The 20,184-nt window shown below is 40.8% G+C and overlaps 1 protein-coding gene across 1 annotated transcript in view; it reads left to right on the top strand.

The window, feature by feature from the left end:
• Positions 1-8,607, top strand: part of LOC122543074 (serine/threonine-protein phosphatase 2A 55 kDa regulatory subunit B alpha isoform) — a 74,283-nt gene extending 65,676 nt beyond the window's left edge. Inside the window, exons 7-10 of the mRNA XM_043681297.2 lie at positions 1,554-1,718; positions 3,492-3,661; positions 6,816-6,907; positions 7,502-8,607. Coding sequence (XP_043537232.1) covers positions 1,554-1,718; positions 3,492-3,661; positions 6,816-6,907; positions 7,502-7,781 — 707 coding nt within the window. The 3' untranslated portion in view covers positions 7,782-8,607. The remainder of the gene's footprint in view (positions 1-1,553; positions 1,719-3,491; positions 3,662-6,815; positions 6,908-7,501) is intronic.
• The last annotated feature ends 11,577 nt before the right edge of the window (positions 8,608-20,184 follow it).

The following is a 20,184-nucleotide window of genomic DNA, read 5'->3' as shown; positions in this document are numbered from 1 at the left end:
CTGTTCATATACCCTCCAGATGCTGTTTGAATATTGTAATTGTACCAGCCTCCACCACTCCCTCTGGCAGCTCATTCCATACACGCACCACTCTTTGCATGAAAAAGTTGCCCCTTAGGTCCCTTTTAAATTTTTTCCCCTTTCACCTCAAACCGATGCCCCCTTGTCACTCCCCCTCCGTGTATTTGGCTTCTGGGTGAGGTAGAAAGAAACAACTTGGTCGAAGATGTAGTGGAATTGGAGGTGGGAGAATTTTATGACTGTCCTGTCATCCCTGTGTATGGTTGTTAGCTGAGCATATTGGCTGTTGATTGAGTTTGCTTCAAATGTATGAATAGTTATGAATTGCTTTGCATTGTTGGCGAAATACAAGTGTTTTGAAACCCCTGGAATGGGATTATGGTAGGAATTAATATGGAGCAGAAAACCAAAATGTTATGTTTTGCTCACTTCAAAATGGGTCCTTACCATTTACTTGGCCATCTGGGTTTTCCATGTGATTATAGTGTGCAGTTAGTTGATTTTAAAAGAAGAGTTATTAGTCCTGAACTGAAACTAGGTTAGTCTCTACCATTTTCCCCACACTGGCAAAGCAATTCGGTCAAGTCAGGCAAATGAGTCACAGATGGAGTACTCTTGCTTTCTTGCTTAGCAAGTTACACAGCAGTAGCCTGCCTGAGCAGGCCACAATAGGTTGAATCATGACACATCCTTTGTGACAGAGCATTTGTTTTGATGATATAGTCAGTTGGAGCTGTTGTGGAGTGATATATTTATGGGTGGAAAGTTCAGTGTTGAGCTTAGAAGGGTGAGTGGTATATCAATTGAAGTATGCATGTGTCCTGGGATGGGCAGCACTGAATGAGTCAGTCTTTTGTGAATACAGGGCAGTGTTGGTTTTGGAAATGCAGTTGGAAGCAATTTACTTGTGCCTGCATAAGATTTGATCCTGGTAACAAGCCATGAAAAGAAGTTGAGCCTAGTTGACAAAGGTTATCCCATTGTTCTGCTTGGTATTATGGCGAGAAGAACAGGTTGGCCTTGACAGACATTTGAAACTTGGGTGTATTTAGTTGGAAATGTAAATACCTGATACTTTGGCCACACATTCTTAGTGGGTGTTGGTGACAGCTAGAATAAGTCTGCAAAGGTGGCTAGGATACGGCTGATGATCTTTGACTGAAAAATGTAAATGAATTGCCAATATGACCCGTAACACTGATAAACTTTTAACCTGAAGGCTTTTTGTGCATACTCTGTCTTGCTTTGAAACCAGAGGGAATTTTTTTATTTTGAGCTGTAATTTAAAATGCTTTAGTTGTAGGCATCTTTTCCAACCTTTCAGCCAGGTTGATGTTCAACCATAAGAAATGCAAGCAAGAGCATGCACTTGACTGCCCTTTCCCTGTAACCCTTGATTCTAACAGCCCTGTGTAGCAAGTTGTTGCCAAGACTTTCAACTCTCTGAGAAAAGAGTTTCCTTCTTATCTCAGTCTTAAGTTGTTTTGACTATTTGGGAATTCGCGTATTGTCCTTGACGACCTGTGTCTCAGATATTGTAGATATCAAGCCTGCTAACATGGAGGAGCTGACTGAGGTGATTACAGCAGCGGAGTTCCACCCTAATCAGTGCAACACATTTGTGTACAGCAGTAGCAAGGGAACCATTCGACTGTGTGACATGCGAGCAGCTGCCCTGTGTGACAAACATGCCAAATGTAAGTCTCTTACTCAGACCTTTATGCTTCAGTGAATTGTGTTTTGCAAATGCTCCATTCGCACCAATCAGACTGAAGTATTTAAATCGCAAGCTAACAGCATCGAACTGTAATTTTTCGGTAACCACTATGATTTAAGCAGTCTGTTTGCAAGGAGTGGTTGGAATCTGACTAGCTATTCATGGGCCTGACAGGCACCAAATTGTTTTTTGCTGTTATTTTCTGATTATTTTCTGCATTACATGACATGAGGCCTCCTTGATGGCTGTGTGTAACATACACTGCTTGAGTTTGCAGTGTTGATGGTCCTGAGTTTGATTACTGCACTACACAGTGACACAACATTGCTGGAGCTTCACGTCCTGTGTTTCATTATCTTCAAACTTGTAATCATGCCAAGCTTCCCACTGTCTCTATCCCCAAACCAATGCGTTCATCTTTTTCTCTCATGGAAACATTGGAGTAGGCTGTTCAGCCCATCAAGCTCCTCTGTTCAATATGATTTCAGCTGAGCATCCACCTCAAACCTGTTCCTATTTCCTTCTCATACCCTTTGATCCCTTGGCCCCACGATTTCCCAAGTGTTAAAAATCATCATTCTGCCCTCCCTTAGCTCTGTGTCCTTCATTGAGGCCACCGACAAATGGTTATGTTTTCTGTGCTTGGTGATCGATGGGGACTCATTCCACTCAAATGCCTGTGAACACTGCCATCTTGCCAAGTCCCTTTCTGTTCAACAAATCCTTAAAATCTCTTCTGCCCATCGCAAACTTGCTCCATCCCATCTTTGTTCTGGATGAATTTGCTCTTGTACAGTTTTACTTCTTAGAGAAGTCCGAGATTGTTGTGTATGAATGGAACACTGAGAGAAATCTGACCTGATGGAAGTGGTATGCTATCTTGGGATGATTATAGGACCTTCGACCTTTTTTCTCTGTTCAGGCTCCCTTGGACATACTCTGTGAATTCTCGCATTTGTCATTTTAGCTCTGCAGTTTTTTTTGCAGGTGCATATTGAATTTTCTTTTAAAAGCCGTGGTTGAACCTTTCGAAATCAGCCATGGTGCATTTCAGATCCTAATCACTTGATGCATCACAAGGATTTTTCTGCACTCATCCTTATGTGTCATCATCTGAAATTGGTACCATTTGTTTCTCAATTCTTCAAACATGTGACCAGTTTGATCTTGATTATTCTATACTGATCAATTATTTACTCGTCAAAATATATTTTTTGTGTTAATTTGCGTGACTACAATATCGGCACTTGGAAAAATGCAATGATAATTTCACAATGATGGAATGGAACAAGTTATTCACCTGGAGTACTGCAGCATCATATAATTATGAATGTTTGCAAATTATCTAAAACAATTCTGTGGTTTTAGTCTTCGGTATTTTGACTAGGGTTTATGGCTTCATTAAAAAGTGAAGAGAATTGTGGATGTTGGAAATTGGAAATGGTAACAGAAATTGCCAGAAAAATTCAGCAGGTCTGGCAGCAGCTGTGGAGAAAAATGAGACTTAACATTTCTGGTCCAGTAGTGACCCTTCTTCGGAATTGGCTTCGTTTTTCTGCTTGCTTAACTTGGACTGTAGTTACTTGCAAAAACAGTGTGCCCATCATAGGAGTTGAACATAATTCTGCTGAAAAAGTAATGCTGAATATCTAGTAGAACCAGGGCAAAATTTTGTTGAATATGGACAAATGGAACAGGAATGGTAGGGTTAACTTGATCTGTTCACATCCCAACTTTTGATTTCGATCCACAGTGTTTGAAGAACCCGAAGATCCCAGTAACAGATCCTTTTTCTCAGAAATAATTTCTTCAATATCAGATGTCAAATTCAGTCACAGTGGTCGTTACATGATGACGCGAGATTACCTATCGGTTAAAATCTGGGATTTAAATATGGAAAGCAGACCTGTGGAGACATACCAGGTACACTGGGTCCTATCACTTTTTCATGTGCATTTCCTGAGAGATTATGATGTTGTTTACTTGTATGTGCTGTTATCAGCTGTGGTTCAGTTTGTTGCATCTTAATCATTAGTTTACAGGTCCAGCCTGAGTTCAGGGCTTGAGGGAAAATACGGAAGTCAGGCAAAGGACTGAGGAAGTGCTGTAGTGTTAAGGGGTGTCATATTTTACACTGCAAGTTAGACTGAGTCCCAAGCTACCTGTTGAAGTTAGACCTAAGAGATCCCACAGCACAATACCCAATAAATTATTGTTAGCTGGTTCACTGTGCGTCCCTCGTCAAGGTTACAAAAGAACTGATCGTCTGTTTCCTATCACATTGTGACTTATGGGAGTTCATTGAACACATGGCTGCTGTCTTTCCTATAGTACAATGGTGATTACACTGCTAAAAATACTCAGTGGTGTCACATGCTTTTGTGTTATCCAGTGGTCATGAAATGCAAATAGTCAAGGCATGCTTCTTATTTTGTTATTACCAAGGTGAGAATCATTGATGCCACAGAAACTAAATACACCACATGTCATGTGTCTAACATTGGCAGGTCAGATGCAGCGCAAGTTAGAAGTGACTTGGGTGCATTAGAACACAAGTACTTGCAAAAATAACGTGATTGTTTTTCATGGATATCCAACCACCAAATGAAACTGTCAGCTTATGATGCATTCAGGCCACTTGATTCTGCAAATCTGATTGCGGGAGAAATTGTTCAAAGTGAGCACAGAACCTGAAAGAGAGTTGTTTATCTTTGTTCACAAATATGTGTACCTTTAGTTCTGCATCCTCTTTATGTGAAATGCAGGCTTACATATCTTGACCTTTGCTGCACAAAGGCACCCTTAGGTGAATGGTGGACAGTGAAGTACACTTGATGGTGCAAATACAGTGTGGCTGCTCAGCAGTTTATTTTTAAACTTGATGTTCAACATGTGGGCATTGATGATTGTACTTCACTCTGGGATGACTTTTTAATTTCTAATCAACCAGTTCATAGATATTACACATCTGTAGAAGAAGTGGGACTTGAGCCAAGCCGACTGACTCATAAGTAGGGATTCTGTCACTGCACCACAAGATCTCCTCCATGTTTGGGTGATGTCTAAACGCTGGGATTATAAACATACGCACAATACATTGCCTTACAATGGATCTGTTTTGCACAGAGCATACAACTAGAATGCACCTCATGTTTTCTAAGAAATAAAATTCTAGAAAAATTGCAGTACATTAATTGCATGAACCGACCACACAAATATAAAAACAGAATTTACCCCACAAACTTGTTGAGCCATTAAATGAGACAATGGCTGATTTGCATTGGTTCCTTAGTGCCAGATGCTGTAATGCCTTTAGGGTAATGAAAATCCGATTATCTCAAATTTACAATTCCTACAGTATCAACTGCTATGTTTAGAAGAGAATTCTCAACTTGGATCATGCTTTGTATGTGAGTTGCCTAGTTTCATTCCAAAAGGATCCAGTTCTAATTTTATGCAAGACTACCCAACTAGCAGAAACCGTTTCTAATTTCGCCTCTATTGTGCCAAATAGTTGGATCAAATCTTCATTGCTCAGTTCTGGTCCAGCTGAATCTGGTTTATGCAACTGCAAGTTAAACTGAGTCTCATAAATGAATAATGTACTCCCTTGTCCAGTATCATTTCTCATGTCTGCCCACTTTTTCTCAGTAGTGTCACCAAGGCATTACAGGACTTGGTAATCTTAGCTGAAGATGGTTGCTTCTGAAGTTGCAACTAAATTAATTGTTCTGGCTCAGGTGAGGATAGTACCAACTCAACCAGGTTTACTTCCAAATGCAACTTGACTTGCCTACATGTTGGAACACTATAGGACCAAAGAATATTATGGTGGTATTGGATAGATAAAACTGACAGTAACACTGTTGTGTGTGAAGATCATATTCTCTTGTCAATGTGTCAGATTCTTGTAGAGATCTGGGCGGCACGGTGGCTCAGAGGTTAGCACTGCTGCATCACAGCGCCAGGGACCTGGGCTCATTTCCAGCCTCGGACTATCTGTGTGGAGTTTGCACATTGTTCCCGTGTCTGTAGTTTTCCTCTGGGCACTCCAGTTTTCTCCCATAATCCAAAGATGTGCAGGTCAGGTGAATTGGCCATGCTAAATTGCCCACAGGGTTAGGTACATTAGTCAGGTGTAAATATAGGACAGGGGAATGGGTCTGGGTGAGTTTTTCTTTGGAGAGTTGCTGTGCACTTGTTGGGTCAAAATCCCTGTTTCCATACTGTAGGGAATCTAATCTAATTGAAGCGTTATCAATATAATTTATTGCCTGGTACCAGCCCTGAACCTGAGGTTTGGGATTTATTCTTATAAAGATTGGGTCCACCACTTATGCTGTTTACGTACCTGTGATATTAATGTATCTGTTCCATCACACTGCTTTTTTTCTCTGTTTGCCTCACATTATTTGTGTTTTTTTTCCGTACTTAAATTTGAGCAATAGGAAGCACAGTGTGGGATTGAAATAACTTGGTTTCAATGATTTATTCATGGGATGAGAGCATCACTGGGAAGGCCAGAATCTCCTGCATGCTTGTAATTCTGCATGAGCTGCTGGCTTGAAGTGCTGGAGTCTCCATGCTGGTACTCACACAAGGCTGTCATTGTATGGTAATGAAAGAAGCAGGAATTTCAGTCTGAGACAAGTGCTGAATTGGAGAGGTTAATTGCCACTTATCGGCAATGTCCAAATTTAACTGACTGATTTGGATGTTGCAGTGGAATTCTGACAAGTGGAGAGCAGTTTTCAGCTGTAGTTTGAAGAACAAAAGAAACCAAATGATCTTGACTGAGCAACCATGTATCACAAAAGCAGAAATGGAGGAGAAAAGCTTGCACAAAGAATGGTTGTGGTGTTTCTGCTAATGCATCCAACTTGTCATGGAAAAACAATTCATTTCTAAATTTGACGCTTGGCTTTGTCACTTGCACCAAATCTACCTTCATGTTTGAAGTTTTAAACAACACTATTGTTGTTCACATAAATAGCTTTGTCTTGGTTGTACCCTCAGTTTGCTCTTCACTGAGTGCAACTTGTCTGTGTCAGTACTAATTGACTGTTCACTCTTACAGGTGCACGAATACCTCCGAAGCAAACTCTGCTCGCTATATGAAAACGACTGTATATTTGACAAGTTCGAATGTTGTTGGAATGGTTGTGATAGGTACAGCTGATTCTTCTACAATGACATCTTCAACTGTTAATTTTCCTCTGGTTCAGTCCTTATTGCTGCTAACACTGTGTGGCCTCTGTACGGTATCGTGGCACAGATGATTTCTTTATGCATGTGTTGCAGGTACAGTTTGAACCAGTGCTCAGCACCAGTTTGCGCAATACATGTTTAGGTCTTGTGTATTTTGCCATGTAAGAACAGTTGGTCAGTATTTTTGGCTCCTTCGTAGTCATGGGCAGCGAACCCTTGAGCCTCACAGGTCTTTTTTTGTATGGAACCATATTGATAACCCAGCCTTGTTGGGGGTGGAGGTGGGTAGGGGGGAAAGAGGGTGGGAGGGAGCTGAAGGTAGTGCAGTCATTACCTGCCCACTGATGAAACCCAAAACTACCTTGGTGAGGTTGTTGAAATTTGCTTTGAAGGAACTTAACAAAACTGCAAGATTGAAAATGTCCAGTAGAGTCATGTACAATATCATCCCAAGGTGCCAAGCAAACATTTCAGAATGTGCCAGCATCTTGTGTTTAGAGTTATTAAAATGCCTGTTCACTTGCTCATAGCTGTTTTCTTTTCTAACTCTTTTAGTGTTGTCATGACTGGGTCGTACAACAATTTTTTCAGAATGTTCGACAGAAACACAAAACGGGACATTACGCTAGAGGCCTCAAGAGAGAACAGCAAACCACGGGCTATCCTGAAGCCACGCAGGGTGTGCTCAGGAGGCAAGAGGAAGAAGGACGAGATTAGTGTTGATAGTCTGGACTTCAACAAGAAGATCCTGCACACAGCTTGGCATCCGAAGGACAACATCATTGCTGTAGCCACAACCAACAATCTGTATATATTCCAGGACAAAGTGAATTAAAACAAGTGCAGTGAAGCAAGAATCCAATTCCTGCCTAGTTAAGATAGCGTAGCCTTTATATCTTGTAAGAGAGAGGCCCAAACCGGCCCCCTCCCCAGCTCCTCTCTTGAATCAGTGCCATTTATAACGCACACCAGTCACATTATCCAAGTTTCTTTTGCTCCTGTTCCCTACCCCACTCAAAATTCAGGCCATGTTCGCTCGTCATTTGGCAGGGAGGGAGGTTGTCTCTTCATTACAAATTATGGGCCACTACATTAGCATTTTACTGCATCAGACCTTCATTTAATCCACTCCTTTGCCTTCCATTGTGGTGAGGTCTTGAAGAAGAAGTCCTTCAGTCATGATATGGCAATGTTTTACTGTGTACCCTGATTACTGTAATGTTCTCTTTTCCCCCTCCCCGCTCCTCTTTTTATCGACAGACAGCTTGTTGTTAACGCTTGTGACATTCCTCCTCTGACCTCACAGACTCCTCCTGGCCCTGTTGGAGTGTAAAGGACATGAGCAGGTCAGAGTTGGGTCAGTGAGTCAGGTGGTTATTGTTGCATACAGATGTTTTAACAACCAACTGTAATATTGCTGCCCTTGCCATTTCTGGCGCAAGAGAAACCTACTGAATAAAAATGATAAAAAATAGCTCCTTTATTTGGTGCTTTTTCTTTTTTGAAATGATGTGTAAACTGTTAAACCCATGTACTATTATTTTAAATGAATGCATTAAAGAATGTGTCTAACACCGGTAAGTTTTACTGATGTTTGTGCTGGAATCTGAACCTTAAGTATTTTTTACTCGGTGTTAATAAACTTGTGCATTTTCAATGGGGCTGCAGTGGACTTAATGAAGTCCATATTTGTTTTATTCTTTTTCTTACTTTGGTTTCCTGTAGTTGTCATGTACACCACTTAAGTGGTTTGAACCTCTGAATTTTGCTCTATAACTCTGAATTTATGGAATTTTATTACCCATTCTCCTTGAGAAAACATTTCTGGTCAACCTGGTTGACGAGACTGAGATTGGGATCCAAAAGTAGTGAGAAGCTCGGGGAGAGGTTTTTTTTTGTCAAAAGTCCAATCCATTGTTATGGCTCATTTTGATCTGTGCAGTTTCTGTCAGAGCTGAAGTGAAACTGCTGTGTAATATGGTGATCAGCTCTCAGCTCTTGAAACCTATGAATTGAGTGTTTGTGCACTTGTCACGAGATGAGCAAGAAAGGAAATTAATATGACAGTCACCTGTGGAAAAATAAAATCAAACAGTTCCTCGTGTTGCTGTCTTGAACCATTCCCATGATCATATTTGATAATGAAAACCGAACTCAGATGACTAATTGATCCAGTTCTCAAATTTTAAAGAGCAAGAAGTCCAAAACACGCACTGGAACTGAGATTCTTGCAGTTGCTTTGCAGACCCGAAATGGTTCCGTGTCGCTAAGTAGTGTTTTTCAACCATTGCTGTAACATAATTTTGATGTTGATTCTGCATCATAGTCAATTTAAATGCATTTCGTGATATTAGAAAACACTTCTCTAATCGGTTATGCAGAATGACACTACTTGGGCATTTTACGCATCCTCGGGCCTCACCTCAGCCAGGTTGTGTGACCACTGGACAGCATTAATTTTATCCTAGCTTTCCTTCACCAACTGGTTTTGATAATGAAATATACAAGGTTCCCTCGTATGTTTTCCACACTCATATTGGTCAACAGAGGCAAATGACTTCTGAACTGCCACACTGGCTCAGGCCATTTGATCCAACGCAAAGCATATAGTATCACACCTCTGCAGATTTGTGCCCATCATTGGGAAGCGTTCCTCGTGTTGAATAGATTGGTTTGTCGCTACTTGTGCTGTTAGAAGGCTGTCCTGCTGGTATGCTGAGTATTTGTGTCAGTGATGCTGGAACACAGCAAACTCTTAGATGGATTTTCTTTTTATTCCCTGATGGTCACTATCCAGAGGCAGTTGGAATTTTGAAAACTTGGATGCTGAATGGAAATACCCTTAGTGGTTAGTGAGGGTGACATTTTGGTGTCAAGTGAAGGCACCTTTCCACAAAAATTATAAGCATCAATAAATGTCTTGATCAGAGGCAGTGATAGACCACTTGGTTGCTTGAGCTTGCTCCACAATTCAGTGAGGTGATGGTTGATCTGATTAATTCATGTGTCTGCTGACTACAATAACCTTTGCTTATCAAAAAACTATGTATGTTTGCCTTAAAAAAAACTTGTCTCCTTCAGCCCCCTATTGAGGAAGAGTGTTTGCAAAACTCAAGACCTTGTCTATCTTAAATGGGCCACCCATAAGTTTTGTGCATTCCTCATTTGTAATTCTTTCACAAGAGGAAACAAACTTTCTACCTGCACCCTGGCAAGAAGAGCTCATTGATCTCTGAAAGAGAGGTGTTAAACATTTAGTTACTTGGGATGAATTTAGGCTCTCTGAGGCAAACTGCTCAGCCAATTTTGATCTGTTTTGCCCAGAGGTTTTCAGATATGCTGAATTCAAAAGTAAAATTTCAGCCTAACTTGTGTGTTCAATGAGATGGTTGGGCTTTTAAAATGAAATTGTACAGTCAAATACTACATTTGGATTGCTCAGTTTTGGACAGAACTAACTCTGATCATAAATTTTGTGTTAGCACTTTGTTTCAAAATTAGAAAAATTGCTATTCTCATGGCTTTTACATTTTAAAAGTCTTTTGAGAAGTGCAAGATGAGTTGGGTTGAAACAGACTTGTGCAATACAGTGTTGGAGGATTTGTGTTAATCCAAACTAAATGCTAACTTCAGCGTTAGGACTTTTTGTTTATTTTTGTCACCATGCCTGATTGATCTGTGGATGCTGGTTCAAATTGCAATCTTTTTCACATACAAGTTGACACACTATCAGCATGCCACAGAATGCAAACCATCCCAATATTTATCAAACAGCAGACAGCGCAACACGTTCTGAAAACAGTTATGTGATTTTTTTTTATAAGGGCACTAAAGTAGTTTCTTCCTCTGCTCCTATTACTCTTAAATCAGCTACGTCTGCAGCAGGACTTGACTTGTCAGTTCACTGTAGAAAGGGAACTTGATCTCCATTTTGTCTGCTGGATGACTCGCTTTCCCTGGGGAATTTAAATGAAATGAGTGTCTATTAGGTATGGCTGAATATGTTCCAAGTATTTGGTACATCACATGGTTGGTGATGGTTCAGCTTCAGTAGCACCTTATGGAATACCGTAAAAGCTTGGCACCAAGTGTGTGCCTCTAAAAGCCGGGGGATTATTGTCTACTTGCATGATACAAGTTCAATCCTTCCTGATTGGTCAACCCCCTGCATCTGCCTTTTTTGTTTCTGTTCCCAGTATCCTTTAGAAACTATTTTCAAGTTAGTCTAAAATTAGATCTCAAGCCCTGTTGAAGTGTTGAAAAGTAACCACTGGACAAATGCAGCATTAAAATTGAGGTAAGCGTGAAACTGATATAAAAAAAGTTACTCACTGTCAATCTTTAGAAGATGAATGTCTCATTTTGCTCGTAATTTAAATGATAACTTGGAGTTTTTATTTGCAGTTTTCTCCTTGAAGGAACTTATTTGAGGTGTAGTTTCAGTACTGGTACCACTACGTTGCCTCTTGCCCAGAGGTTGAGTCTTTGTGATCCTGTATGGTGAGTATTGATGGGCATTAAATGGATATCTATCTTTACTCTTGGGGGTCACTGATGACAGATCAATAATGACAAACAGTACTTTTCTTTCTGCCTAAGATCAGTGAACCTAAGGTGGGGCTCAGAATTGAGACTTTCTGGCAAGCCTGACAGACTCTGTTGAACAGTCAGTATCAAAGAATCAGTGATGACATGAACCTGAATAAGTGAATGGCCAAGAGTAAAATCAGCTTTGAAAGTTGCAATCAAATGGCTAGTTCGTCCTTGTATATGATTTGGCAGTGGGAATTAATTACATGACTATTGGCTGTTAGGTGTTTGTTGCTTAATTTGCACTTCCCTTTCTCTGCTGAAGATTTACATTTACAGGGTACAAAACCACACAGTCATAGAGTGGCTTATCACTGAAATGGACCCTTCAGTCTAATTTGTTCATGACGACCAGATATCCTAAATGAATCTGGTTCCATTTCCCAGCATTTTGCCCATATACCTCTAAACCCTTCCTCTTCATACACCCATCCAGATAGATTTTCGGTGTTGTAATTGTATCCACCTCTACCACATGCTTTGGCAGCTCATCCCATGTGTGCACCACCCTCTGTGTGAAGAAGTTGTCCGAGGTCCATATTAAATTGTGCTCGTCTCACAGTAAACCTGTGCCCAAGAGGTTTGGTCTCTCCCCACCCTGGGAAAAGACTTATCTTTTCGCCCTATTCCTGCCCCTCATGATTTTCTAAGCCTCTATAAAGTCACCCCTCAACTTCAGACACTCGAAGGAAAAATAGCCCCTGCCTATCCAGCCTCTCCTTAGAACTCAAATGCTCCAGTCATGGCAATGTCCTTTTGTATCTTTATTGGACCCTCTTAAGTTCAGAAACATTTTTCTTGTAAAAGGGTGACCAGAAAGGCAGTATTCCAAAGGTGGCCTCACCAAAGTCCCGTCCAGCCGCAACGTGACCTCACAAGTCCCATACTCCATGCACTGACCAATGAAGGCAAGCATAGCAAAATGCCTTGACCACCCCGTTAATCTGTGCCTCGACCAAGAAGAAACTATGCAATTGCTCAGCAACTCTGGCCCAGGGCCCTGCCAATGATGGTACAGATCCTGTCCACATTTGCTGTATCAAAATGCAACACCTCACATTTATCTTATTTAAACTCCATTAACCACTCAGCCCATAGGCCCATATGTTCATGCTCACATTGCATTCTGAGGTAACCACTTTCACTGTCCGCAACACCCCCTATTCAGGTTTCATGTGCAAACTTAGTAACCATACCTCTTATGTCCAAATCCAAATCATTAATATAAATGTCATGGATCCAGAATTTATATTTGTGGCATACCACTGGTCCCTGACCGTCTCAGACCTTTGAGACTGTATTCAATCGGCTAACACATTCCAGTTGATTGTTGAAACGATACAAAATTAGGAGCAGAAATGAGCTATTCAGCCCTTCAAGGCTGCTCTGTCATGCATGAACAAAATGGCTGATTGGTTTGTATTTTGAATTTTGTGTTCTTAGCTATCCCGATAACCTGTGGTTCCCTTGCTGAAGCTTACCTCAACCTGAAAAAGATTTAATGACCCACCTTCTGAGGCAGTGGGTTCCAAAATTACGCAAGCCTCTGGGAGACCAAAAGTCTTTGCATCCCTGACTTAAAAGGGCATTCATTTAGTTGCAGAACACTGTCCCTTAATTGTTCACTGATCCCCAAGAGAGAACACCTTTCCAAATTCACAGACCATTGAGTATGGTATATACATCAATGAAGTTATTCCTCAGTTGTCTTAGCTGTGGAAACAAATTCAGCCTTTCTAAGCTTTATTATAAGTTGCTCATTCCAGTTAACAATCTAGATTACCTCCAATATTGTTTCCTTGAAGAAGTGTAACACTCATGGAAAATTACGTCATTTCTGACCTGTGCAATAACTGAAGATAGATTGTAAGCAGTAAATATTACAATCTGACATTATTCCTGTGGCTGAACACTTCGTTGAAACATCTCTAAACAGATTATGTAGTCCTTCATTTGATTGTTTTTGTCACCTTGTAGTGCATAGCTACTGCAGGAGAGTGACTGCACTTGAAACAAGTGTACTTCTTGGGGTACGATGCACATAGGGCATCTTAAAGTTGTGTAAGATACTTGAAAGAAGTAAAGTCTTCTCACATGGTTGCCCTCAAAACACGAGAATAAAAATTGTGCTGAGATCATGATCTGTTAGTAAATTGCCAAACTATACGAGGTGTGCCTTGATTTAACTGAAATTGACAGTTGGTTCGAGGTTTTATTTGAGATTATTTTCGATCAAGGTTCACTGATCATTTATTGCTGTTATAAAGGAGTTTTTTTTTGTGAAGGTGTGTTAAAGCGGTCTCTAATGTCTGGAATTCCACTTGGAATAAAGCTTGAAGGAGAAATTTAAAAGGTCAAGTCAAGTATGACAGTGCCCAAAGCACTCGTGCAGATTAGGGGAGTGAATGGGAAACCATGGAACATTCTCAGCGCCGTTCTTGGGCTTCAAACACTGCATTGAACTACAAAAAAGCAGCATGGTGGCTAAATAATGTAGCCATTGAGCCACCATTGGATAAGCTTTCCACATGGGCCTACTCTCCTGCCCTGAGTGGTTTCAATACGGATGGGTAGATCTGAGTACTTCTCCAAGTAATTTTTGTTTTCAATGTTTAGCATCCTCAGGTTTTCAGTTTCAGAACTGTTTTTCTTGTCCAGTTTCTTGGTTGGTGAGACACCTGCTTGTTATCGTGAGTCAGATTTGATTCTTGGCTTGTGCTGAAGTGCTAGCCTAAAGTAATGTTTTTTTGAAAAAAAATGCCCATGAAATGGTCATGGTTAAGGTGGGACACTGATATTGAGGGGAGGAATTCTGCCATTGATCACTACATTAATGCTAACATGAATACATAACGTGGTTTGTTTTTAATACTCTCTGAGAATTATGTTGCTGATCATGCTTTCCCACCTTTGTATGCAGTCACTAATTTTGGTTAAACGATGGAGGATTCTAGACTAAATGTAAAATATTTAGAGCAGAGCAGCAAAATTAAGAGGTTGCTGAATTTATATCTTGGTTTGAGGCTGACACAAACCTCATGGGGCATTTCATTTGACGTGTAAGTGACGGGTATGGATGTGTGGAAGAAGACAAAATAACCTGATGTACATTTGTGAAACGTAGAATAAATGCCAGCTAGTATGAGCTAACAGTTCTTCGCTTATTGCCGTTTGTATGAATTTGTTGCTCTCAAAGTGCATATCTCTTTATTTGGCCATGAGGTCCTGCATGATTTGAATCAAAAAGTTATGTTCTCATGTTGTTCTCTCTGTACCACATCCTCAAGGTTGGGCCACCAATGCTACCCAATGCATGTTCAGATTCCCGATTACCTAAGTATTCCTGATATTAAACATTGCTCATTTGAGTTGTGGGTCAGACAATGATCGTACAGGATGAGCTGAAAAGAGTTGGACGCCATCTTAACTTGTATCTCTCTTGTTCATTGTCTCTCTGAAGTTCAGAAGAACAGATGTGATTACGTGGCACAGCATTAGACTAAAATATCAAAGCAGCCTGAGGAAAGTGTGTAGCTATGAATTGAATTCGTGGGAAATGGTATTGCATCTCGTAAATGGAGAAGAGAAGCTTCAACTAAGCTCTTCTGTTCACCATCTGGATATTTCACCAGCAAAACCAGGTAAGAGTGAAATTTTATTCGTGTATCATGAAGCATCAACTGATTTTAACCTTGGGCCAGAACAAGTACATTGAAGTTTAAGTGAGCTAGTCGATGAAATGAATTTTACGTTGTAACATTTTGAACTGTCGTATAATGTCAAATCAAAACTGTAGGAAGTTTTTGCATTTATTTTATTAAGTACACAGATATTAGAACTTGTTTACGATGTTGATATCCCACACCATGTCATAAACCCAATTTGAAACTGGCTCAGAGTTTAAGATCTGCAGTTGAAGAAAACAACAATGCAGTGCTGTAAGAATGAGTACAAAACTCTGGGGAGGCCCTGTGGAGAAGCTGAGTCTGCAGTGTTGATTCATTTGTTTACAAGGTTGGCTGAATCTGACTTGCATTTTTTTTGATTAAAAAAATGTCACCCATTCTCACCCTTCCAACACTGTCCAAAAATAAGAGTGCAGCGTGCAACTGGACCACAGTGAATGGTTCGGTACAAAGTCCTTGTCATTTTTCATATGCACATTCTGGGAGGTAAACAAAGCTTGTCCTAAACTATTTCTAGGGACTTTGAGTTGGATTTGAAAATGTGTGTGTGATGGCAAGAAGTGTGTACGCACATATCAGGATTGGTATTCACTCAGTCCGTGGAGAGTAAATTTTTCTCAAGTACAGGCAGATCAAAAATTTGAACTTCATCTAAGAATGTAATTGCAAAAGCTCAGTTTTTGACATTAACGTGGACTTAACGATAGTGCTATGATGTCTTTGCAGTTAAACCTTTTTCCACCCATTGTCCAGTATTGCACTGTTCCAGTGTAAGCCATTTCCTGCATGAACAATGCTGCATTTATCCATTATGCCTGCTACAATTGTACATTTGGAGACCTAACATGATGGGAGTATGAGAATTAGGAGCTGGAATATGCCTCTTTGAACATTTAGGCCTCCTCCATCATTTACTTCATTGATGGTTGAATTTCTTGCACTATCTTTGAATCCCTTGATGACTGTAGTATATGCAAACCTATCAATCTTTTTTCTGAATATACTTGACAGCTGAACTGCATAGCCTGCCGAGGGGAGAATTCCAAAGGTTTCCCACCCCCAAATGAAGAAATTCTTATTACTAATTTGAAGTGGCGTAGTAGTTTACTGAGACTGTTGCTGATTCAAAATCTCTCAGCGAAGGGTAACATAGTGTATTTGTCTACCCTGTTGATCTTTGTGATAACTTTGTATGATTGAATGACATCACCTCGTTGTTGAAAACTGTGGGCTCATTAGGCCCAGACACCCAATCTCTGCTCAGAGAATGTTGCTATATTAAATGTGATTGAATCTTTACTGAGTATATATACTTTAAAATTGCAAACAAAATCCCAGATGCTGTTTCACTAAGGCTGTGCACAATTGCAGCAAAATCTCCTTCGTACTACTTTGTAAGCTCCTTGCCATAAAGGTAATGGCTCCAGTACCAAACATGGGCTATTGTAACTTTGGAATGAGGACCAATCTTGGACAGTTGTTGTGGATCTGTTCGCCGAGCTGGGAATTTGTGTTGCAGACGTTTCGTCCCCTGTCTAGGTGACATCCTCACTGCTTGGGAGCCTCCTGTGAAGCGCTTCTGTGGTGTTTCCTCCGACATTTGATTTAATCTGTGGATGAGTGCCATGCCTCTCCATAGCCAGGGAATTGCTAGAGGCATGGCACTCATCCACAGATTCAATCAATAAGCACATCAACCTGGACCCAATATACCGACCACTGCAACGGACAGCTGGAACTGACAATCGGAAGCGGCAGATTCAAACCACTATAAATGTCGGAGGAAACATCACAGAAGTGCTTCACAGGAGGCTCCCAAGCACTGAGGATGTCACCTGGACAGGGGACGAAACACAAATTCCCAGCTCGGCGAACAGAACCACAACAACGATCACCCGAACTACAAATCTTCTCACAAACTTTGAATCTTGTACAGTGTTGGACTACTGTATTTCATTGGTACCTTGTCTTTTGGAAGTTAGGACAGTTGTCCTCTCTGGATTGTATCATGATTTTTCGGGGTGTCTCTATAGAAAGAAATTTGAAGTTTGTTGGCACATCTCAACAATGAAATCAAGATTGTCATAGTAATCCATCAGCAGTTTTTGTAAAACTGATTTCATTTTACTATTTCAAGAGAAGGTCAGTTAAATTCAAAATAAGGGTGTCAAATCATGTGCTGTGTGCCAGCACTCGTCCTGAAACAAAGATCAACAGAACACATGCACGCCAATTAATGTGGTATTTACGAATGCCGGATTGACTGTCATCCCTGAAATATGTTTTATAATCAATTTTTGGACCTACTTTTGGGTTTGAGCCACATTTTACCTTGAGATAACCTTGTAATGCATTGCAGGTTAAGTGCTATGGATGCTCTTTCAGATCATTTCTGTGTTGATAACATTTTGTTGAGTTATAAATTTGTACAGGTCGCTCTGCTAAAATGCACACTTCAAAAACACAAAAATGCTTCAACACGATTGACAAATAGGGGACACTTTCATGAGTGCGTGTTGGTTATAATGCAATTTTGTCTCCATTAGTTTAAATGGTGCTGCTATTACATGATTTTATAAAGTGGGATTGCACGAGAATGGTTCGACTGTGCTATAGCAAAACTACCACATTTGATGTATTTATGAACCAGTACTTTGATAACTTCTCTCTCAATATCTGGCTCTAACTTGCAGAGTCTGATACAAGAAGCAGATTCTGCAATATCTTCCTGGGTTCCTCTTCAAATCTTGAAAGTTTCAAGCAAATGTTGTCTTAGTTTGGAAATGCTAGGCAATGAAACCTGGGATGCCTGAACTCCAACAGGACTCTCTGCATACCACAAAAATCTGTTGAGGTGAGGTTAATTGGAAAATGTATGCAAGTCTATGACAAGTAAGAATCATAGAGTCATAGAGATGTACAGCATGGAAACAGAACCTTCAGTCCAACTCAGCTATGCTGACCAGATATGTTAAATTAAACTAGTCCCATTTGCCAGCACTTGGCCCATATTCCTTTAAGCCCTTCTTATTCATATACCCATCTTGATGCCTTTTAAATGTTGTATAAGTTCCAACCTCCATCACTTCCTTTGGCAGCTCATTCTGTTCATGCATCCCCTTTGCATGAAAAAGTTGCCCCTTAGGTCCCTTTGGAACCTTTCCCCCTCACCCAAAACCTATGCCTTCTAATTCTGGACTCCCCCACCCCAGGGAAAAGACCTTCTCTATCCATGCCCCTCATCGTTTTATAAACCTTTATAAGGTCACCTCTCAGCTTCCAATGCTCCAGGGAAAACCGAGCTTAAAAATGTGTTGCTGGAAAAGCGCAGCAGGTCAGGCAGCGTCCAAGGAGAAGGCGAATCGACGTTTCGGGCATAAGCCCTTCTTCAGGAATCCTGAAGAAGGGCTTATGCCCAAAACGTCGATTCTCCTTCTCCTTGGATGCTGCCTGACCTGCTGCGCTTTTCCAGCAACACATTTTTAAGCTCTGATCTCCAGCATCTGCAGTCCTCACTTTCTCCAGGGAAAACCTCTCCACAGAGCTCAAAGTCTCCAACCCTGGCAACATCCTTGTAAATCTTTTCTGAACCCTTTCAAGTTTCACATCCTCCTCCTGATAGGAGGTAGAACAAGGTTGCATGCAGTATTCCAAAAGTGGCCTAACCAGTGTCCTGTACAGTTACAACATGACCTCTCCACTCCTCTAGTCAATGCGCTGACCAATAAAGGAAAGCATACCAAACACTGGCTTCACTATCCTATCCATCTGCAACTCCACTTTCAAGGAACGATGATACTGCACCCCAAGGTCTTTGTTCAGCAACATTCCCGAGGACCTTACCGTTAAGTATATAAGTCCTGCCTTGATTTGCCTTTCTGAAATGCAGCACCTCATATTTATCTAAATGAAAGTCCATCTGCCACTCCTCAGCCCATTGGCCCATATGATAAGAGATCCCGTTGTAATCTGAGCTAACCTTCGCTGTCCACTACACCTCCAATTTTGGTATCATTTACAAACTTAATAGATATACCTCCGATGTTCACATCCAAATGATGTATATAAATGATGAAAAGCAGTGGACCCAGCACCGATCCTTGTGGCACTCCTTGTCACAGGCCTGCAGTCTGAAAAGCAACCCTCCACCACCACCTTCTGTCTCTACCTTATCCAAATGGCCAGTTATGCCTGTATTCCATGTGCTCTAACCTTGGTAACCAGTCTCCCATGGGGAACCTTATTCAAAGTCTGACTGAAGTCCATATAGATCACGTCCACAGCTGTGCCCTCATCAATCCTCTTTGTTAATTCTTCAAATACTCACTCAAGTTCATGAGACATGATTTCCTACGCACAAAGCCATGTTGACTATCCTTAATCTGTCCCTGCTTTTCCAAATACATGTAAATACTGTCCCAAAGGTTTCCCTCCGACAACTTGCCCACCATTGATGTCAGGTTTACAAGCCTATAGTTCCCTGGATTTCCTTACACCCCTTTTTTAAATAGTGGCACCACGCTAGCTAACCTCCAGTCTCGCCTCACCTATCACTTCCCACAGAGTTCTAGGGTATACCTGATCTGGTCCTGCGGATTTATTCAAGTTAATGAAACAGCCTGAATGAACGAATAAATAGATCAGCTACAATCAAATTGAATGGTGGGAAAATTAACGGAGCTGACTGACCTTTTCTTGTTCATGTTTATGCAAAGAGAAAGATTGTTTGCTTCAATTTCACCTTGAAATTTATACATTGTTTGGGAAAGTTATTGCGGCACAGTTGTTAGTAATATTGTGGCTTTAAGGACCAATCTGCAAAGTCTCAAGGCAACCAGTTAGACTACTGTCCAGGTTTCCCCTGCAGCCTGCTTTTCACATGTTCATCCCTCAATATACATGCATGTCAGGAAGGAAACAAAATTTGGATTTGGCTTATGCACCTGTGCACTTTCTCCAGTG

This window comes from Chiloscyllium plagiosum, unplaced genomic scaffold (assembly GCF_037043375.1).
Source record: "Chiloscyllium plagiosum isolate Xiang-an unplaced genomic scaffold, Cpla_swu_hap1 HiC_scaffold_48, whole genome shotgun sequence".
NCBI classification, from domain to species: Eukaryota; Metazoa; Chordata; class Chondrichthyes; order Orectolobiformes; family Hemiscylliidae; genus Chiloscyllium; species Chiloscyllium plagiosum.
This window is presented reverse-complemented; position numbering and strand designations above follow the sequence as displayed.